This window comes from Neltuma alba, unplaced genomic scaffold (assembly GCF_004799145.2).
Source record: "Neltuma alba isolate B1F8T4 unplaced genomic scaffold, ASM479914v2 tig00012581_pilon, whole genome shotgun sequence".
NCBI lineage: Eukaryota > Viridiplantae > Streptophyta > Magnoliopsida > Fabales > Fabaceae > Neltuma > Neltuma alba.
The window spans coordinates 122110-140714 of NW_021637033.1; the positions used below are offsets into that span (position 1 = coordinate 122110).

Genomic DNA, 18605 nt, shown 5'->3' on the forward strand with positions numbered 1-18605 from the left:
TCTCCCTCAAGTTTGGTCTCCAATTCCAACCCACAGTAATTATGTTAACTGATTTTTTGTCCATTACACGGTTCCTTTCTTTCACTTTCATCAGATTAATTTGTGGAAGTTCTGGTTTTTTTCGTTTTCTGCGTAGTCAACAGCCAGACCCAGGAAAACCCTAATTTCTCTTCATCACTCGATTCTTTTCTTTAATGAAACAAAATTTCCTTTGATTTCTTCCTTTTCACTTTTGATCTTCATCTTCCTTGGTACATCAACTAGCTATCTGCAGCTTACTGATTCTTTTTTCTTTTTTTTGGAGTTAGTATTTTTCTTCTGTGTAAAACTATGCAAGCCCAGAAATTAATTTTTACTGATGAATTGATTTTCGATGCTTTGGTTTGTGTTAATTTAGAAATTAAAGGGGAGATGACAAGAAAGAAGATAGAGATAAAGAAGATCGATAACATATCAGCAAGGCAAGTGACATTCTCAAAGAGAAGAAGAGGGCTTTTCAAGAAAACTAGGGAACTTGCTACGCTCTGTGATGCTGAGATTGGTCTCATTGTCTTTTCTTCCACTGGCAAGCTCTACGACTATGCTAGCTCAAGGTCTCTTTCTTCTCTTGACTTGTATATATATAGCCCTTCATTATCATGTGTGCGCGCGTAGCTTTCCTTTTATATGTATATAGATTTCAATTATATTTCTATCTCTATAGATCCATCCTTCTTCATATTGATCAGTCAAATCCTGTACAAAATCTTGATTTCAATTTAAACAATTCTCAATCGGGGAATAAATTCCCGAGTACTATTGTACCTTTAGAGAAGAAACATCGTATTAGCATAAAAGAGCAAAAGGAGCAAGAAATATAAAATGGAAAAAAAGGGAAATATTGTAATTTGTTTACAATGTGATTGCAAAACCTTTTTCAGCTACAAAAATTTTGGAATATTTACACATTTGATAGACAAGTTGTTTATGAATAATTATTAATATTTTAACATCCTACCTAGTATATCAGTATGGATTGTAGTGATGGATAGTAAGACTAACATTTTTATGTATTATCTATGTATCCATGTTTTTTGGGTGAATGTGTGTGTGTGTGTGCATATCCGATTTCAAAATGCATCGGAAAACAATTATTTCTGGATAAATGTATAAAAATAAAGACGATCCAGATAATATCGAATAGGACGTTACTCTTTCTCTTTCAATTTCAAAGTTTTGAAATAATATATACAGGATTAGTAAGCATCAACAATAAATAGTTGTCTTTAATTATTTAGACTAAAATTGGCCAAAAAACTTATTCAGACTAAAAAGTTTCAAATAGTTATACTTGTGTGCGTCATTTTACCATCGTACTCATAGGGTCCTTCATCCATAATGTATCGAAATCTATTATCCAAGAACTTATAGCTTTGCCCAAGGACTCACAGCCCAATTAGAATCTGTATCCTGCTAATTAATTACATGTATCTTTGCATTGATTAGCATAATCTATAAATAATTTGCAAAACACCTTATGTATCTCACAATAATCCTATTGGCCATTTGAAAATGATTTATTTTGTTGTGGATATATTGAACTGAAAACCACTCATGACACCTAAAATAAATAAGAAATCAGGTCATGGACATGTCATTGCCTATATCAAATACCTTAGGGAGCCTACAAACTTTGTGGCTTTCTACCATTTTGGATAAAAGCCATTAATTAGCTAGTCTTCACATCAATACGATGTGCCTTCAAGTTTAAACTCACAACTATCATAAATTAAAATAAGACTAACTGATAATTGAATTTCATCATCATGGGCGATCGAGAAGATACTCTCATACTCAGTGCCTTCTTTTGATGTATACTACTTGTCAACTAAACCGATATTATATCTCTCAATAGAACCACACCCTCGTTGCTGTCTTGAGGATTCACTTGTTTCCTTATGGTTTGTTGACCAAATAAAAGATCAACGAATTTCTAAACATGGTTTGTCTTGGTTGATTCTATCTCTTCTTCCATTACTTTAATCCATTTTTCCTTAGTTGCACATGAAAGGGCTTCTTTTGCTTTAATTAAGCGATTCGTCATCTTGCAATTACTATTAACACTGCAACGTTTATCTCAAAATGACGATATAGAGGAACCTTTCGTCTTTTATCTATTCCTACATGGTTGTGTCTCTCAGGGGATCACCCTATGAAAGAATCACCCTTAAATTAGCAAGTACACATCTAATTGTTTCTCACTTGTTTGATTTTGATCTATAAAACTCATGTAATATGACACATGTTTATTTATATACATCCGTCTCATCTTATCTGTCAACTCTCCGATTCCCTCTTTTTTTTTGGGGGGGGGGGGCTCCAAACTACTTCCTCTGTCCCTACTTATATGACATGATTTTTAAGGCTTTGATGTCCCTCTATATAAGTTAATTCACAAAGTTCTAGGACAAATTAATGAGATAATTTTTCCTAATAATGCCCCTGGGCAATAAATAAAATGAGTTGGCGCACCTGCTATTAATAAAGGAAAATGATGACCATTGAGGACAAAATTGGAAAGAAGGAATAAATTTTTAGAAGTCAACTAATTTCTCAATATCTGTGAATTAGTTAATTATGTCTTATAATTAGAGATGGAGGGAGTACCTTCCTTACTGTTGATATGTGAGGGATTTGGATGATACTTGTTTATTTGGGGAAGCAAGAAAACACACATATAATTAACATTAGATCTAATCGTAGAGTTTAGTCTTATATCATGTGGCTAGCCTTTTCTCATCCCTAAGCCTGATAAGCGGCCCCTATTTAAATTGATTGGCTAAGATCGTGTTAGGGAGTCCACTAAGCTCACTATCAACCTTTTATAGATAAACCCACATATTTATGTGGATAGAGACCGTGGCTCAACTTCCCTTTTGCAACCCTTGAGCCAGTTGCATAACTAATGGATAGACAAGTCCCAAAAATCCATGTCATAGGAAAGCTTATTTATGTATTTAACTCTACTTCAACTTTTGTTGTTTTCACATCCTAGAATTAGCATAGTAATCATAGTGTAGTTGATGTCAACGCTTTGCAAAATTTTCAGGGAATGAATAGCCGGTTCATGGGCGTTATTGCTATATCAGGATCTCTCACACTAGAATTGATTCCAGATTCTCTCTCTAGTGTATATATCTCCTTTACCTTGGACTCTCTAAAACACACAACAAAATGAAATTTTCAATCGCTCTCATGATATCAGGGATCTATTATCTAGAGTTGAATCTGTTAAATTCATTGGGGGCAATGCTAGTAAGAAGGAAACAACTGTGAGGGGAGTCACATGCGGTCAGGCTGATCATCTTAGTAGGCTGAACTTAGTCTTCAGTGTCTTCCCTCCAATTGGTCACTAACCAGAAAAAGTGTATAAGCTCTACGATCACATTTCTTATAGTATCATTCAAAGTATGAATGTCACTTTTTATGAAACCCATTCCCCAAGTCTCTAGGGAGATGAGTGAATCTCATACTTGATATACTTGACCTAACCTATTAGTTGTGACACTTCTACCCATAATCAAATGACTAAAACCATATGAAACTTGTAGAAAGGAGAAGAGGAAAAACAAAGAAATAAGATCTTCTTATTGCCTACTCATGAAGGAAACGAAATTTAGAAGCCAAGCCTTGTTCCTGAAGCACCAAGAGTATCTGAAATGGGGTACATCCGGAAACTGAGCCATATGAGCAAGTATCGAAGTTAATGAATTCAATAATTTTGATGCACCTATTTCTCTTAGCAGCAAGAAGCCTAGTTCTTTCATTGCTCATCCTCTTGAACAATTTGGTTCAAGTGATTCTTTGTTGTCAAGGTATTTGACAGTTATTACTAGCAGCCTTGATAAGATCAAGACACCAAATAATATTCAGGAGACCCTAAATGCGCCAAAATGGAAAGAGGCAATTAGAGAGGAAATGAAAGCCTTAGAAAAGAATGGGAATGGAGAAGTTATATAACTTCCAATAGTTAAGAAGCCAGTTTACTGCAAATGGGTTTTTATTGTGACATTTCATGTTGATGTGAAAATTAAAAGGTACCGAACTAGTTCAATGGCCAATGATTTTCCTTAGACATGGAATTGATTGTGCAAAAATTTTCGCTCCTGTGGCTAAATTAAATACAATCCTAGTTCTTCTATCTTTAGCTACTAATTATCACTGGCCGGCCACTTCAACAATTAACTATTACTGTTCTTATTCAGAATTGATTGATGTTCACATGACATTACAAGAAGCCTTTGGATGGGTTGAAACATTCTCCTAGGGCTTGGTTTGAGGTGTTTACAAAAGTTTTGAAAAGGGGAGGCTACAAGCGGGGACATCCATACCACACTATGTTTTTTGAGCATAAAAAGGGAACAAGATCCTATTCTCGTTATGAACATATGGATGATATTATGCTGACAGGAGATAATACATTAGAAATGAACCAACTAATAGAAGTAAAGGCTATTGAGTTTAAGTCTAAGAATCAATGTATTTTAGAGGAAATACATACATATATATATATATATACATACACACACACACCCACACATATCAGAACTGTTGAAAAAAACAGGAATGCTTGATTGCAAACCAAGTGACATTCTCACACAGGCTAGAAAGAGAGGTGAAGGTGAAAGTTGTTGATAAAGAATGGTGTCAGAGATTGGTTGGAAAACTGATCTATTTGTCCCTTGCATGCTAGCTTTTGATAACTAAGTTTTGCTAGCCAGCATATGCATCAATCTAGAGAAGGTCACTTGGAAGCAGTACTTTATGAAATCCTGAGATACTTGAAATAGTCTCCAAGAAGAGGCCTCCTCTTCAAAGGGGGAGAGTATATGAATATACAGAAGCATTCACAGATATAGAGTAAGAAAGATCTTCACAAAGATAATAGATCTAACTATAGCTATATTACCCTTGTTAGAGAAAATCTAGTGACTTGTAGGAGTAAGGAACAGAAGGTGGTGATAAGAACTAGCGCTAAAGATGAGTTTATAGTAGCTCAAAGCATATTTAACTTGAAGGGCGTTAGTTTCAACAATGACTGAAGGAATTTAATGAGGAGGTTTAGATGTTGATAAAATTATAGTGGTAATAAAGTTGTTATTAACATTTCTCTCGATCAAATTCAACATGATCAAACCAAGCATGTCGAAGTAGATAAGCATTTTGAAAAGTTGAAAATCTTCTCACAATAAATCTTTGGGAGTAAAAAAATTTAAATTAAATCATCATTTATTGTTGTTAAAAGATTGAAAAACTCGGCTGAAAGAAAAAGCCTAAAAGTACTTTAACATAAAAGAGAACACATAACGAGATCACCAAATAGACGCAATGTTTGAATTGTTGAGCGCAGTAACATGCCTTTATATGTACATAAACATGTCTTTAAATGATATTCATACATATATAAACATAATCATATTAGCGTAAAAATGGGTGCAGAAAGCGCATATGATTATGGAGAAAGATCATTCAATGAGACATATGTTTCATTTAAACAAAAATGAGTTAATAATCTACCAAAGGAATTCTGAGATTTTTTTTTTTCCCCCTATCTCAAGTATGCAGAAGATAGTTGAAAGACATGGTATCCATTTAGACATGCAAAGATCAGATCAACCTTGTATTGATTTGCAGGTAAGTAATTAATTTTTTTCCAGCAATTTTCGCAAATGATGATTTGGTGTCGCATCAGTTAAAACAACGAAAATGGATATTTTACCACAAGCAAATATGTCACTAAAAATTATCATAAGCCTATTTGGCATGGAAGTGAAAATAAATGTTACATGCGCATATATATAGTACTTATCTCCTCTATCAAACATATAGCCTTTAATGTTATTACTAGTTTTCACCTTAAGTTGTTGGGTTCGTTGTAATGTTATTGTTAGTTATAATAAGTGCATAATTCTTTGTGCTTGGTTTAGAGTAGCCTAATTATTCTGCATGATGCTGAACCTATACCCTACAGAAGTATCAACTTTCTTGCAGCAACCAGATGATGAAACAATGCATCTGAGCATTCTCTGATGCTAAATCTTTCAATTTTGAAGTGCTGTCTCTAATTCTGAATATTAAAGAAAATATAGAACGTAAAAACCAGTTAATTGAACGAAGTGACGACATATATAGTATAGGAAGAAGTATCTGTTTTTCTTTGCTATATTATGGATTGCATGCCAAGTAGCCTGTTAATCAAGACTTAAATCTCTTTAAAACTTAAAGATCCAACACGAGATTCTTTTATCACGGAATGTAATATTTCACAGACAATGCTTAACCTGATGTAAAATCGTAGATGGGTTTGCCATGGAAAATTTTTGTTACAGATTGGATGTGAAAGCTTCAAAGGGCTGAGCCATGAAATAGCAATAAAGACCCATGAACTGAGGTATATATGCTCATACTGCACGATAAGTACTGTGTATGTACCATATATATAGCTACTATATTGTATTAAAGAATCAGGGTTCTTCCACTTAAACAGGCAGTTGAATGGAGAAGAGTTGCAAGATTCAACAGTTCAAGAATTACAAAAACTTGAGGAACTGCTTGAAAGGGGTTTGATGCGTGTTTCAAAGGCAAAGGTCAATCTGTTTCCCTTGTACCTCGATTAATAGGCAGGAATTAACTAGGGTTAGGAAAAAGGAGTTGGAAAAGAATTCTGTGTGCATACGTATGTTTGTTATGCAGACACTGAGATTTTAAAGGAAGCTTTGATTCCATTGGAATTGGTGAAACCTGATCCCGCCTGTGGGACTATGGAATTGGGCTTTGAATCTATGAAAATGAATTTTTGAACAATTTTTGCCCCTATCTAAAACAAATTTTGATAATTTGTTTTCTCTTGTTTGCAAGAATTGTATCTTCTAGAATCCATTAAATGGGAGGACTTAAACTAAAATAGTTGAACTTTTTTTTTTTTTTGTAATATCTAGACCATCAACTTTGACTTGGACCGCATAACTCACATGCACTTTAGGAATGTTGAGGTGATTTGGGCCCCACTGCTGCATGAATAATCTTGACAGTCAAATTACTAATGTATTAAATTATTATGTGTAGTTCCATCTTATAAGAATATAGTTTCTTGTATGTTTCAGGATAAAGCAATTGTAAATGAGACCTTCGAACTCAAGAGCAAGGTATATGTCATCCCATTTGAATCATTGATCCGTCCATACTTTTCTAATTGCTCTAACTTAATTAATTGAGAAACAAAATCTTTAATTGATACTAAATTAAAGATCTAAGTTGATCCGTTGGATAAATTAGAGTGACAGTGCTTCAATTAAAACTAAAGACACTAAATTAATTTATAGAGAAAATAAGAGGAAGCAATCAAGCTTACTTTTCATGATTCTTAAAACCAGAATTGATCAAACTTGGAGTGTGAACATTCATATTTTTAAGCAAGTTGCTTGGTTTGGCAGTGAGAGGACCTCTTCATTCTACCATCAATTAGTGGTTCCTAATTGTGTTTTTATTAACTAGAGAAGTTTGATTATAAATTAATTTGTATGTGCTTAACATAAACACTGAAGTTAAGTTTGCTGCTTGACCCCCACAACTTTTTAGAATTTGCATTTAATGTGAATGTAAGGGACATTGACCTGAATCTTTTCTTCTAAAATGTACATGATTCAGAAGTCTCATTAATTAATATATATAATATAATTAGTACATTATATATATGTATATTGAAAGGTTTAGAAAAAATATGTCTTGCGTCCCAATAACGCGCCTCACCTTAGAAGGTTTGATATAACAGTTCAATCTCCACTATACCTAATTTTCATCTGGTAAAGTATTTTTTTCCCCAAAAAAATAGACTTAATGAATGAAAGTTTTTTGGTATTATCCCAATTATGTGTTGTTATTAGTATGGCAATATATGCTATTTATTACCTTAATCTCTTCCTCAAGTTTCAACATATGATTCAGGGAAAGAAACTGATGGGAGAGAACAAGAGATTGAAACAGGTGACATATAACTATGTTTTCCAGATCATTGCAAACGATAGGATTCATTGGAATGGCTTAGATGATAAGAATATCTGTGTTTTCAGGTTACACATGAACAAGGGCAATCATTTGACTCAGTGGATTTGTCCAGCTCATCCTCTAATATTCCTCAACACTTCAATGATTTTGATACCTCTCTCAAGTTGGGGTTTTCTTGATCTTATACAATATTTAATTATATATGATTGAAGAGCATCTAGAAGAAAATGATTGGATCAAAATCAATTGAGAAAGTCAATTATTTTGGTCCGTAACAGCGAAATAAAATTATTGAGAGAATGATAATAAGGTCCCAAATGATTGAATTAACAATAATCGTGTTATCAACAAACAGTTTTGAAAGCAAAAAATATGAACATTGATTCAAGCATAATTATGTGAATTCAGAAGTCGTAATTACAAATAAGCTATTTTAGTTTTAAATTTAACTCTCCATTTACAATTCCTATTTGTAAATTATCTGAATTGACATTTACAACAAATTTTTCAGAAAAAAATTTAAAACACCTAATTGTCATTAATTCATTCTTTTAGGATTTAAATGCCATTCTCCCAAAATTGCTCAGTTTCCAAAAATAAAAGATTCTTCTTCAAATTAAATGCAAATATATTGTATATCTTAAATGAAATTGGTTATGGTTTATCTATAATAAATTTACAAATCTTAATAAAACAATCATCAATGGAGTTTCTTATTTGACAAAAACAAAAAAAAAAATCTTCTTATGCTAGTGAAATTTTAAAATTGAAGAAATTAGTTGTAAATTTGCTATAATAATATTATAAATTTTTTAAAAGATCACAATTTTATTATAGCAAATTCACTTCTAATCATATTATAACCTTATTAATAAAATAAAAAAATGTATTAACTCTTATTATAATTATTCAATAATAGTAACAATGTGTCTTTTAATTATTTTATTACGCCAACCCACAAATAACAGTTTTTATCTAAAAAGACTATTTTTTATGCTATTTATTTTTCTATTTCATTGTTCACACCATACTGTTATCTATAGGACACCTAAGTTGATAATTAGATTTTGATGTTATATCTTTCTGAAATTTGTATATAATTCAACTTGAATTTTAATTGAATCCCTGTATGTTTTTAAACAATTCTTTATAATTTTATATGATTTTAATCGTTGTTTCTTTTAAAGTGTTTTATCATATGGTCATAGTTTCAGGGAATTTTTAACTAAGTTCCTAGAATTTCATGTTACTAATAAAAAAAACTATAGAAAACCATGACTTATAAGGATATGATTAAATAAAACTACCAGAACCTAGTTAAAAATAAGTTAAAAGTATCAAAATTTGTAAGTTAACTTTCTTTAATACTACCTCTAATTCTTAATATAAGAGTTAGTTGACTAATTTAAGTACATTAAGAAAATTAGCCATGTTATAAATAAGTATTATCTTCCCTAAAATACCTTTATTAATAATATATATTAGATAGAAACCTCAAAATATCATTTGACAAAATATTTAATATATGCGACCATTACAAAGATTAACTAAAAAATAAATAAATAAATATACGAGATAAAATATATTAAAATTTTATATTTAAAATTAAGTTAAAAGTTAAAATAATTTTTATATTAAAAATCGGAGGTAGTATCAAAGGATTTAGGGAAAAAATTATCAATATAAATGGTAGATAGGGCCTACAATACATGAGCCCCCTAAGATCAATGTTGAGACCATACGGCCCACTACTCACGAAAGTGAAACAAAGTTTGGTTGGGCCAGTTTATAGTACAAACGATTTGATGTCTCTTAATCCAGTAAGAAAAGTTTCGTAGTTCACATCTTAATCCATTAACTAAATGTGTTAGACGTCAAGCAAGGTAAAACCCCCACTGCCATAGTCCAACCATTATAGATCTTTCTTATGAAAAGATTGTTCAGTCAAACTTCTTCTATTCTTTTCCAAAAAGAAAAAGCGTTTTTCATAAACAGAACAAAATGATATTAAGTAAAGCCCTTAAATGAAAAACCCTTCAGTTTTATAAAAGAAAAAAAAAATTCTTTTATAAAAGAAAAACCCTCAAATGAAGAGCGCTTTTCATACTCAGATGATACAAAGAAACACATTCTAAATTAACCAGGCTTTGTATACATAAAATGGATAGCAATTATTTGTACAGATTAGGGAAAAGATTATGAGTTAAGGCAAACTAGACCATTCCTTATTTGTACAGATCATGATATTATTCTAATTATACCCTTATTTAGAAACTTTTCTTAATCTTATTAGAGTAGTTATTTTCTTGTAAGTACAAATATCTTCTTATTAAAAACCTAATTAAAGAAGTTATTTATTTCTAATTGTTTATACGACAAAAATGCGGATTGTCATAATAGTAAAGTGACAAGAGATGTAATTCTCACATAGACTTGTATTTAAAAAAAAAAAGAGTCAAGCAACAAACGTCGTGAATTCAACTAAAGTTGACTAATTGCATGCGCGAAAAGTATGAAGACTTTAATATTGACTAAGGACTTCGTATACTGAAGCTCAAGACCGCTCAACTAAATCCCGAATTATACTTGCTTTTTAATGATGATTATGCACGGATAATAAAATGGCGTTAAATTAAATGAGTTTTTTTCAAAAAAAAATCCATTAAATCCTATAAATTAAACTTATAATGGGTTTTACGCTGGAGAATTAATGGATCAAATTATAAGGGCCCAATTTCAACAAAATAACTACAATCATTGATTCAAAATTGAGGTATTCTATGTGGAAAAATTAGTTAAAATTCCCTTTTGACAAATTAATTGAGAAATGGGGTCTAGAATAAATGTAAAGTTGTGTGGTCCTTAAATGTCGTGAGTGTGATAGGAAAAAACCACGTTGCCTTGACGAATGTTAATTGTATATGACAGATTCTCATTTATATATAATGGACCTTCACTTGTATATAACATATCATCACTTGCATACGATGAATGCTAATTGCATACGATTAATTTGCATATGATGAATGCTTACTTGTATATGTAATTAGTATATATATAACGAAATAACATAAGAACTCATATGCAAGTAGGTATCTGTCATATGTAAGCAAATATTTGTTATATATAAGTGAGTATTCTTGATATGCAATTAGCACCTTTGGTACGTAATTACTCCTTTGGTCCTATACTTATAGGACATCTAATTTTTAGTATGTTTTACATAGACAGAAAAAATCTTAAACCACATTAATTCTCATTTAAAATACTCCTCCGGTCCTTAATATAAGACCCATTTAACTAATTTGATTAGATTAAGGAAGTTAGGTAAGTTAGTTAATTATAAGAAAATTGATTCATTTTTCCTAAAACACCATAATCATCTTTCTTAATGCAACACCTCACTTTTATATACTAATAGGATCATTTTAACGTCTGTGAATCACTAACGCCAGGTTTCTGTCCTGAGAAAAGACAGGGATTTTTTTTTTTTTTTATCCTTTAACATTAGAATCCGTTGATCAAATATTTCAAAGCTTCAGATAACTGATGAGTGATCCAATATCAACCCTGCTTTCAACTTAATCTATTATCATCTAAAATAATTTCATACTATACAATCTTATAATATTATATTTAAAATAAAGCAACGCTCTTGGTTGACAGCATATACGTGCACCTGGCAATGCTCACTTCCTTCTTCTAAAGGATACAAAATAATATTTCCATAGAGCAAGTAAAGTTACTTGCCCATATATTTTGCTATACAATTTACAGAATTAAAACAGGTATCTCTGCTCTTCAACCAGCCCACCTTCTTCTTAAACAACCTCCTTGTCCTTCAGGCTACTAGCTTTCACTGTTCATCATAAATTGGGGGGTGAGATTCCGAAGAATCCCCGTAGTAGTAATTTCCATCAAACAAATGTGCAGATTACATAAAGAATGCAAAACAAGCCAAAGTGGAACATAACCTTGCAAGCTAATGCAATTAAGCATTTATGCACAATGACAGATATAAAAGCTGAATAAATAATGCGCACATACCTGGCAATCACTGCCCCATGTCTATTAGACAAGCTGAATAAATAATGCGCTAATAATTGGCAATCACTGCCGCGCATATAATTGGCAATCACTGCCGCGCAAATAATTGGCAATCACTGCCGCGCATATAATTGGCAATCACTGCCGCGCAAATAATTGGCAATCACTGCCGCGCATATAATTGGCAATCACTGCCGCACATATAATTGGCAATCACTGCCCCACGTTTATCAGCTGCACGTGGTCACGGTTAAAAATCTATGCAAGGAATTAAGGATTACATGTTCTCATGCTTTAGAAAAGTAATATGGCACAAACAGACATGCAACAATCATACACAAGTGTAAGGGAGGAAAGAACTACTACCTGAACCTTCTGCTTCAAAATCAAACCTTACTTGTTTCCTTTCTCTTAGCTTCTTCGGTAGGCTTTAGCAGATATATAAACCTATCATATTAGTAAGGGTTGGTTAATACTTGATCCAACATAATTTATAAATTAAATAACTCTCTTTAAATCCCAATCTCTTTCAATCTCTACCCTTACTTAATAGTTGGTCATCCTGGACAATTTTTCTTATTTGAACTATTATCTTTGGAACGCTTCCTTCCTTATCTCAACCCATAGTATTACCTTACTTAGTAACTAGCATCTCAATCAAACTATGCCACGTCCCTAAAACATACCAGCACCACTTCATTTGAAGTTTCTAAACTCAATTTAATAACCTACAATACTTGTTCAACATCTGGAGATACTAAACAGTAACTATATATTGAGTTTTCATTACAGCACATCCCTATACACATGTATGTTTATATCTCCAATGATTCACATAACCTTGCACTTAATCTGGAAATATTTTCCAAATTTACGAACATACTTGAACATTCATAATTCAACCCACTAATATCTCTCTACATTTGAAAACTTAACTATATGTCCTCTATCTTTGACTTCTAATTTTAATCATTTGAATTCAAATCGAGCAAGTTCAAATTCTTCCAACAATGAATTAGCACCCTTGAATGTTTTCAGCGTGCTTATAATTTATAATAACAACATTCCTTTCTTACTGATATGAAATTCCAGCTTCATAAACATCATTCTATCCACCATTTGAAAGTCCCCAGTTTAAAATTACAGTTCCTCTTGAAACCCACTTGCCCGAAAATACTTTCCATATATCTCTATATATATACACATGTACCGAAACTATATATGTGTGTGTGTGTGCGTGTCAGTTCGGTCTCCTCTACTTTTCCCATGAGCCTCTCGTCACTTTATCACACACATATACACATGCTTCTATTCACCTTTATTCCTCATACACTTCCTTTTAAATATCCGAACTTCCACTCATTCTTCCTCTAGAACCCAAGACTGAACCCCCGAAACAGCAACTTCAACTTGAGCTGCAAAACATTCTATATTACTCATTAGTCATTTAGGAGCATCAACCAGTAAGCGCCCAGCACAGCCATGTTTATATATACATACATATATATATATATTTATCTACCAACACATTTAATCACCTATACCGTCTTTCCATTTTCACCTAGAGTTCTAACGCTAAACTCATCAAAACAGGGGGTTGGGTTCTGCCATTCCAACACACAACCAGTAAGCACACATGCAACCGCATATATCAACCACGTTTCCTCAGTTCGGCAAGAACAAAAGAAAAACCCTCCTAGCTCAAAAACATAATCCCTATTCGATTAAACCCAAAACAGAGCACCCTTTACTTGGAGCAACAAAAATCAACATGCAAGCTAGAAACCATGAACCATCATCGTCAACAAGCATTAAGCTATCATCATCATCAAGTTCCAGTTTTAATCGAAAGTTTCTCCCACTGAAACTTAAGCTTCGTTCCTCATTAACGCTCCAACCAGTCACCAATCCAAGTAAACAAAGATGGGAGGAGGTTTAGGAGACCCACCTTACTCAGAATCCAAGACTGCATGTAGTAAAACAGCCTCCGATCGCTCTTCCGGTTTCGCTGAACGCTATTTCTCCCGTGCTCTCCTCTCTCGCTCTCCGTCTCTATCTCTTTTTCTCTGGACACCGTCTGAAGTGAATTAACCGCATGGGTGATCAGCTATTAAGTGGAGGAGTGAATCAGGTGGCTAAAAGAGAAGGCAGCACGTGTGTTGTAAAGTTCTTGGACCATTTTGCCCTCCAACATATTTATTCCTCCAATCTTATCCCTCTCCTATTTTTCTGAAATATAAGATATATCCAGAAATTAAACTAAAATATTATAAATGGATTTTTCTTATCCATTAGCTTCTTTGACCCATAAAATAACTTCCCTAAAAATTTCAGATTAAATATAAATCTCTAAGTATTTTTCCATAATTTTCAGAGAAAATAAACCATTTTTCTCTTAAAATTATCTATTAAAATTATTTAAGCTATTTTTGGGGAAATACCTTTTCCAATATGTCTCTAAATCTTAAAAATCAATATTCCATAATTTTCCCCACTTTATTTTGCAAATAAATAATTTTAATGAATTTCTCTCTTTTCTGCTCATCCTGAGTCAGAAAATTCGGGGTGTTACACTTAATACCCCCTCTCTCTTTTACTTAATTATGGTTGAAGGAGTATCTATAGGGGTAATTTAGAGAAAATTGATAAATATGAGAAATGAGTCTTATATTTAGGACCAAAACCAACTCAAGAATTGGGTCCTATATTAAGGACCGGAGGGGTATAATAGTTTTTTTAATTTTATTCCTATTTAATATGTACATCTTAAAAAAAAAACATATGCATTGCAATAAATAAAGGATAAAAATAGTACATTAATACTAAAAATTTAATAAGATAACTTATAAGTAAGATTAAGAAAAACCTTCTCTTTGTCTTATAAATTAGACTAGAGGAGTAACATGCAATGAGAACTCTTATGTAAATAGGTATTCATCATATGTAAGTGAACACATCTGTTATATACAAGTGAGTATCCATATTACGCAGTAAAACCATATGCAAGTAGACATTTATCATATGTAATCAGGATCTGTATTAAGCAATAAACCCATACACAAATAGGCGTCTATCATATACAATACAAGTGAGCATCTGTCATATGTGATTAGTCACATGCAAGTGAGGATTCATTATATGCAATCATATATAAGTAAGGATTCATCACATACAAATGAGGTTCTATTATATTCAATTAAGCATTCTCATATGTAATTACCAATGTAATCCATGATCTAAAAAAGTACACTTGTTGGGAGGATTTTAACCTTAACATTTTCAGCTCGACAGAGATTAGTCTAAAGTCCAAAGTTACTTGAGAATAGTCTAAGTTTTTTTTTTTTTTAAAAAAAAACAATGTAGTGCGTGAAATTTGATGGATGAACATTTTTTTTAACTAATTTATAATACGCATGATTTATTATATATCTTATGTTGATAATATTAACGTTAGTTCTTTATTCTGGTAAAAAAAAAGTTCTTGGTATTTTATTATTGAATCTTTGAGAAAATTAGCCTATAGGTCTTTATAGATTAAGAAAATTGGTTTAAAATATTTATTTGACAAATTAATTAAAGAATGAGACTTGTAGTAAATACAATGGTGAGAGATTCTCAAGTATTAGTGATAGGAAAAGGAATTGAATTGCACCAAGTCGAAATTTAAGAAATCGATTCAATGCTATAAGAACTAAAAAAATTAATTGTTTTCTCAAAATATATTTATTGTAGAAAAAATTAGCAAAGAAAAGTTCTTGTTTGAAAATTTAATTAGCTAAAAAAATCTAAATTTGAGCGAATGTAATTATGGTCTGTAAATGCAACATATCCTTCGTAGAGTACAACATATCATCAATGATATGTAATAATCATCAATACAGAAGTTATTTACACACAGCGAAAGATATGTTATACACACAGATCATATTTACACATATTCAAATTTAGATCCTTTTAGCTAATTAAATTTTTAAACAGAAATATTTTTTTTTTACCAATTCTCTCTTTACGATGCATTGATTAATACTTATAAACTAAAATTATACTTACGTGGGTAATTGTGAAAGCATAGATGTCTTTGAAAGCAACAGAGACTAGCCAGAAGTGATTAGAATAGATGAATTGATGGCAATAAATATATTACTAGTTGCATTTGTATTTTAATTAAAATGAAACTAATAAGAAAAATAAAGTATGTATTGCAGATACCGGAGTTTCGAAGAGTACGAGGGTAGAAAATGTCACAGTCTAAGGTAACCAATAGGCATGTCTATGTACACTGTAAAGCAAACATGACGGTAAATAATTAAGAGAGCCCAGATTTTCTTTTTTTGGCCAAAAACAAGAGAGCCTAGGTTGTGGCTACCCACGTATTCCAGTAATAAAATAAAGTTCAGTTCGAAGCTTGACCCTTTTTTTAAAAAAAAAAAAAGTTATTAGTATTTTAAGAGAAAATTTTCAGACAAGACACCAGCTTTCTCGCTTGCCCATAAATGGAAATTCTGAACCTATTGCATTAAGTCACATCTTTATCTAATCTAGTGATTTTTTTCGTATACTATCTTATCATCTGCCCTTCTCTCTCTCTCTCTCTCTCTCTCTCTCTCTCTCTCTCTCGCGCCTTTCTTCCTTCTCTCTCTGAATTCCAGTGGGCGATTTTGTTCTGATTTTTAAGCTCCAACATTCAGGCACACAAAAGGAAAGAGAATCTGAAAAAAGTAAGTGACGAAAAAGGAAACCAGAATTCTTCTGGCCATGTTTCTGATCTATCTTTCATTTTTTATTTCCCATTTCATGTTACAGTATAACTCAGTTAACTGATATATCTTTCAGATTTCAGATTCTCGGCAAAGCCCTGGCTTTTCCGTCTTCCTGCATTGTCAAAGGCCGAACCCAGTAAAACCCTTACCTCGCTTCATCCCACTTTTCTTTCCCCTCTTTCTTGTAATTGTTCTTTCCGCATCTTTCATAACTATCTGCAGCTTTTGATTCTGATAAATAACAAGACTTTCCTACTCCTAGTTTTCTCGTTGGTTAATTTAATCATCAAGAACCAGCAACAATGTTGATACCTTCCTTCCCCGCAAGCAAATTGTCTGTTCTCGATTCGATCTGATGCTTTTTCTCTGGTTTCTTTAGTTAATGCTCACGGATTGATCTTTGATGATGCTGTGAATAATTTGATGTTGTTATGCAGAGAGGGAAATGACGAGAAAGAAGATAGAGATAAGGAAGATCGATAACATAACAGCGAGGCAAGTGACATTCTCAAAGAGAAGAAGAGGGCTTTTCAAGAAAGCTAAGGAACTTGCTACGCTCTGTGATGCTGAGATTGGTCTCATCGTCTTTTCTTCTACTGGAAAACTCCATGACTATGCAAGCACAAGGTCACTTCCTTCTCTCTCCAAATTTGCTTCATCTATAAAAACCAGGATTAGTTTTTTTAGGTGAAACTGGCCCAAATTCTTGATTTAATAAATTATTTTCTCGAATGTTTTCCTTGGTTATTTTAGAAAGAGAAGAGGAAAATATTTATTCCGTCGAATCATACGAATATACTATAGATTCTGAGAAAACTTGTGAGGATTCTCATATAATTATGAAGGACATAATTGATCAGTCAAATGTTGTACGAAACCATGTGATAACAAATGTCTGATGTAGCTTTTTTTAACCTCTGTAAAATGAAAATGAAAATGAATAAATTAGGAAAATATAACAAATGTTTGTTATATTTATTATTAAAAAAAATGAAGAGAAGTAAAACATTTTATAAACTCAATGTAAAAAAATTTAAAAAAAAGAGCGTAAAATTTTAATAAAGAGAAGATGTAAAATAAAATAACAAACAAAATTAGTTAAAAGTTTTTAGCTCTATTTTTTTAAGTTTTTAAATCAAACTCATTAAAACTTTTCATTCTCTTTCTTTTATCTTCTTCATGCCAATGAACCTTATCGTGATGGAGAGTTTCAAGTTGAATGGATATGTTGTATTAAGCACATTTTTGAATTTTCAAGGCTTTGTTATATTATGATTGCAAGAAAAATAAGAAAAAAGAGGGGAAGGTTACAGGATATAGGAATGATACCTGATGCTTGATTTGGCAATCAAACTTCTTGTTAGAATGTTGCTATATTTTAATTAGAAAAATTGTCAGTCAATAAGATTTTAATTCTTTTTCATATATATAATGATGATTGATCGAAATATTTTTCCATAGTCCACGTTAGAAGAAGAGACATCTAAACATAGTATAATTTTTGAAACATAAATGTTTGAAAACTTTATATTAATGGGAAAAAATGCATGATTGGATGGCACAAAAAGAAGAAATTAAAATGCATGATTGAAAATTCAAGATAAAAAGTGATAAATGTTTTATAAAATTAAAAAAAGAGGTAAATACAAGTCTTGACTCTTAAGCAAATGTAATTAATGAAACACCCCTGAAAAATTCAAACATAAAGCGCGAAAAAATAACTAATTATAGAGACATGCATCCTCTAAAAAATCT

At 31.9% G+C, this 18605-nt stretch overlaps 2 protein-coding genes and 1 long non-coding RNA gene across 3 annotated transcripts; 2 read left to right on the forward strand and 1 right to left on the reverse strand.

Annotated features, from left to right (window-relative positions):
• Positions 1–411: 411 nt before the first annotated feature.
• Positions 412–8242, forward strand: LOC114728901 (MADS-box protein SVP-like). The gene is made up of 8 exons (XM_028915859.1): positions 412–593; positions 5598–5673; positions 6143–6170; positions 6391–6430; positions 6527–6626; positions 7143–7184; positions 7984–8022; positions 8109–8242. Exons 1-8 carry the CDS (start codon positions 412–414, stop codon positions 8220–8222), a joined length of 621 nt encoding a protein of 206 aa, XP_028771692.1. The 3' UTR covers positions 8223–8242.
• Positions 475–12498, reverse strand: LOC114728902 (uncharacterized). Its single transcript, XR_003738692.1, has 3 exons — positions 12488–12498; positions 7482–7490; positions 475–606 (listed from the first exon to the last, which is right to left on the reverse strand). It is a non-coding gene; the product is annotated as an uncharacterized LOC114728902 (long non-coding RNA).
• Positions 12499–14013: 1515 nt separating this feature from the next.
• On the forward strand, positions 14014–17541 carry LOC114728910 (MADS-box protein AGL24-like). The gene is made up of 3 exons (XM_028915865.1): positions 14014–14116; positions 16924–16986; positions 17288–17541. The coding sequence occupies exons 1-3, from the start codon at positions 14014–14016 to the stop codon at positions 17539–17541; spliced, it is 420 nt and encodes a 139-aa protein (XP_028771698.1).
• The last annotated feature ends 1064 nt before the right edge of the window (positions 17542–18605 follow it).

What these genes read in the sequence shown, in the direction of transcription:
- LOC114728901 (XM_028915859.1), top strand. Translation starts at nt 412, where the DNA reads ATGACAAGAAAGAAGATAGAGATAAAGAAGATCGATAACATATCAGCA. An exon ending in AACCTTGTATTGATTTGCAG is followed by an intron (nt 5,674 to 6,142) that starts GTAAGTAATTAA and finishes CGTAAAAACCAG; the next exon opens with TTAATTGAACGAAGTGACGA. An exon ending in TGCGTGTTTCAAAGGCAAAG is followed by an intron (nt 6,627 to 7,142) that starts GTCAATCTGTTT and finishes TGTATGTTTCAG; the next exon opens with GATAAAGCAATTGTAAATGA.
- LOC114728910 (XM_028915865.1), top strand. Translation starts at nt 14,014, where the DNA reads ATGGGAGGAGGTTTAGGAGACCCACCTTACTCAGAATCCAAGACTGCA. An exon ending in CGCTGAACGCTATTTCTCCC is followed by an intron (nt 14,117 to 16,923) that starts GTGCTCTCCTCT and finishes TATATCTTTCAG; the next exon opens with ATTTCAGATTCTCGGCAAAG. An exon ending in ATTGTCAAAGGCCGAACCCA is followed by an intron (nt 16,987 to 17,287) that starts GTAAAACCCTTA and finishes GTTGTTATGCAG; the next exon opens with AGAGGGAAATGACGAGAAAG.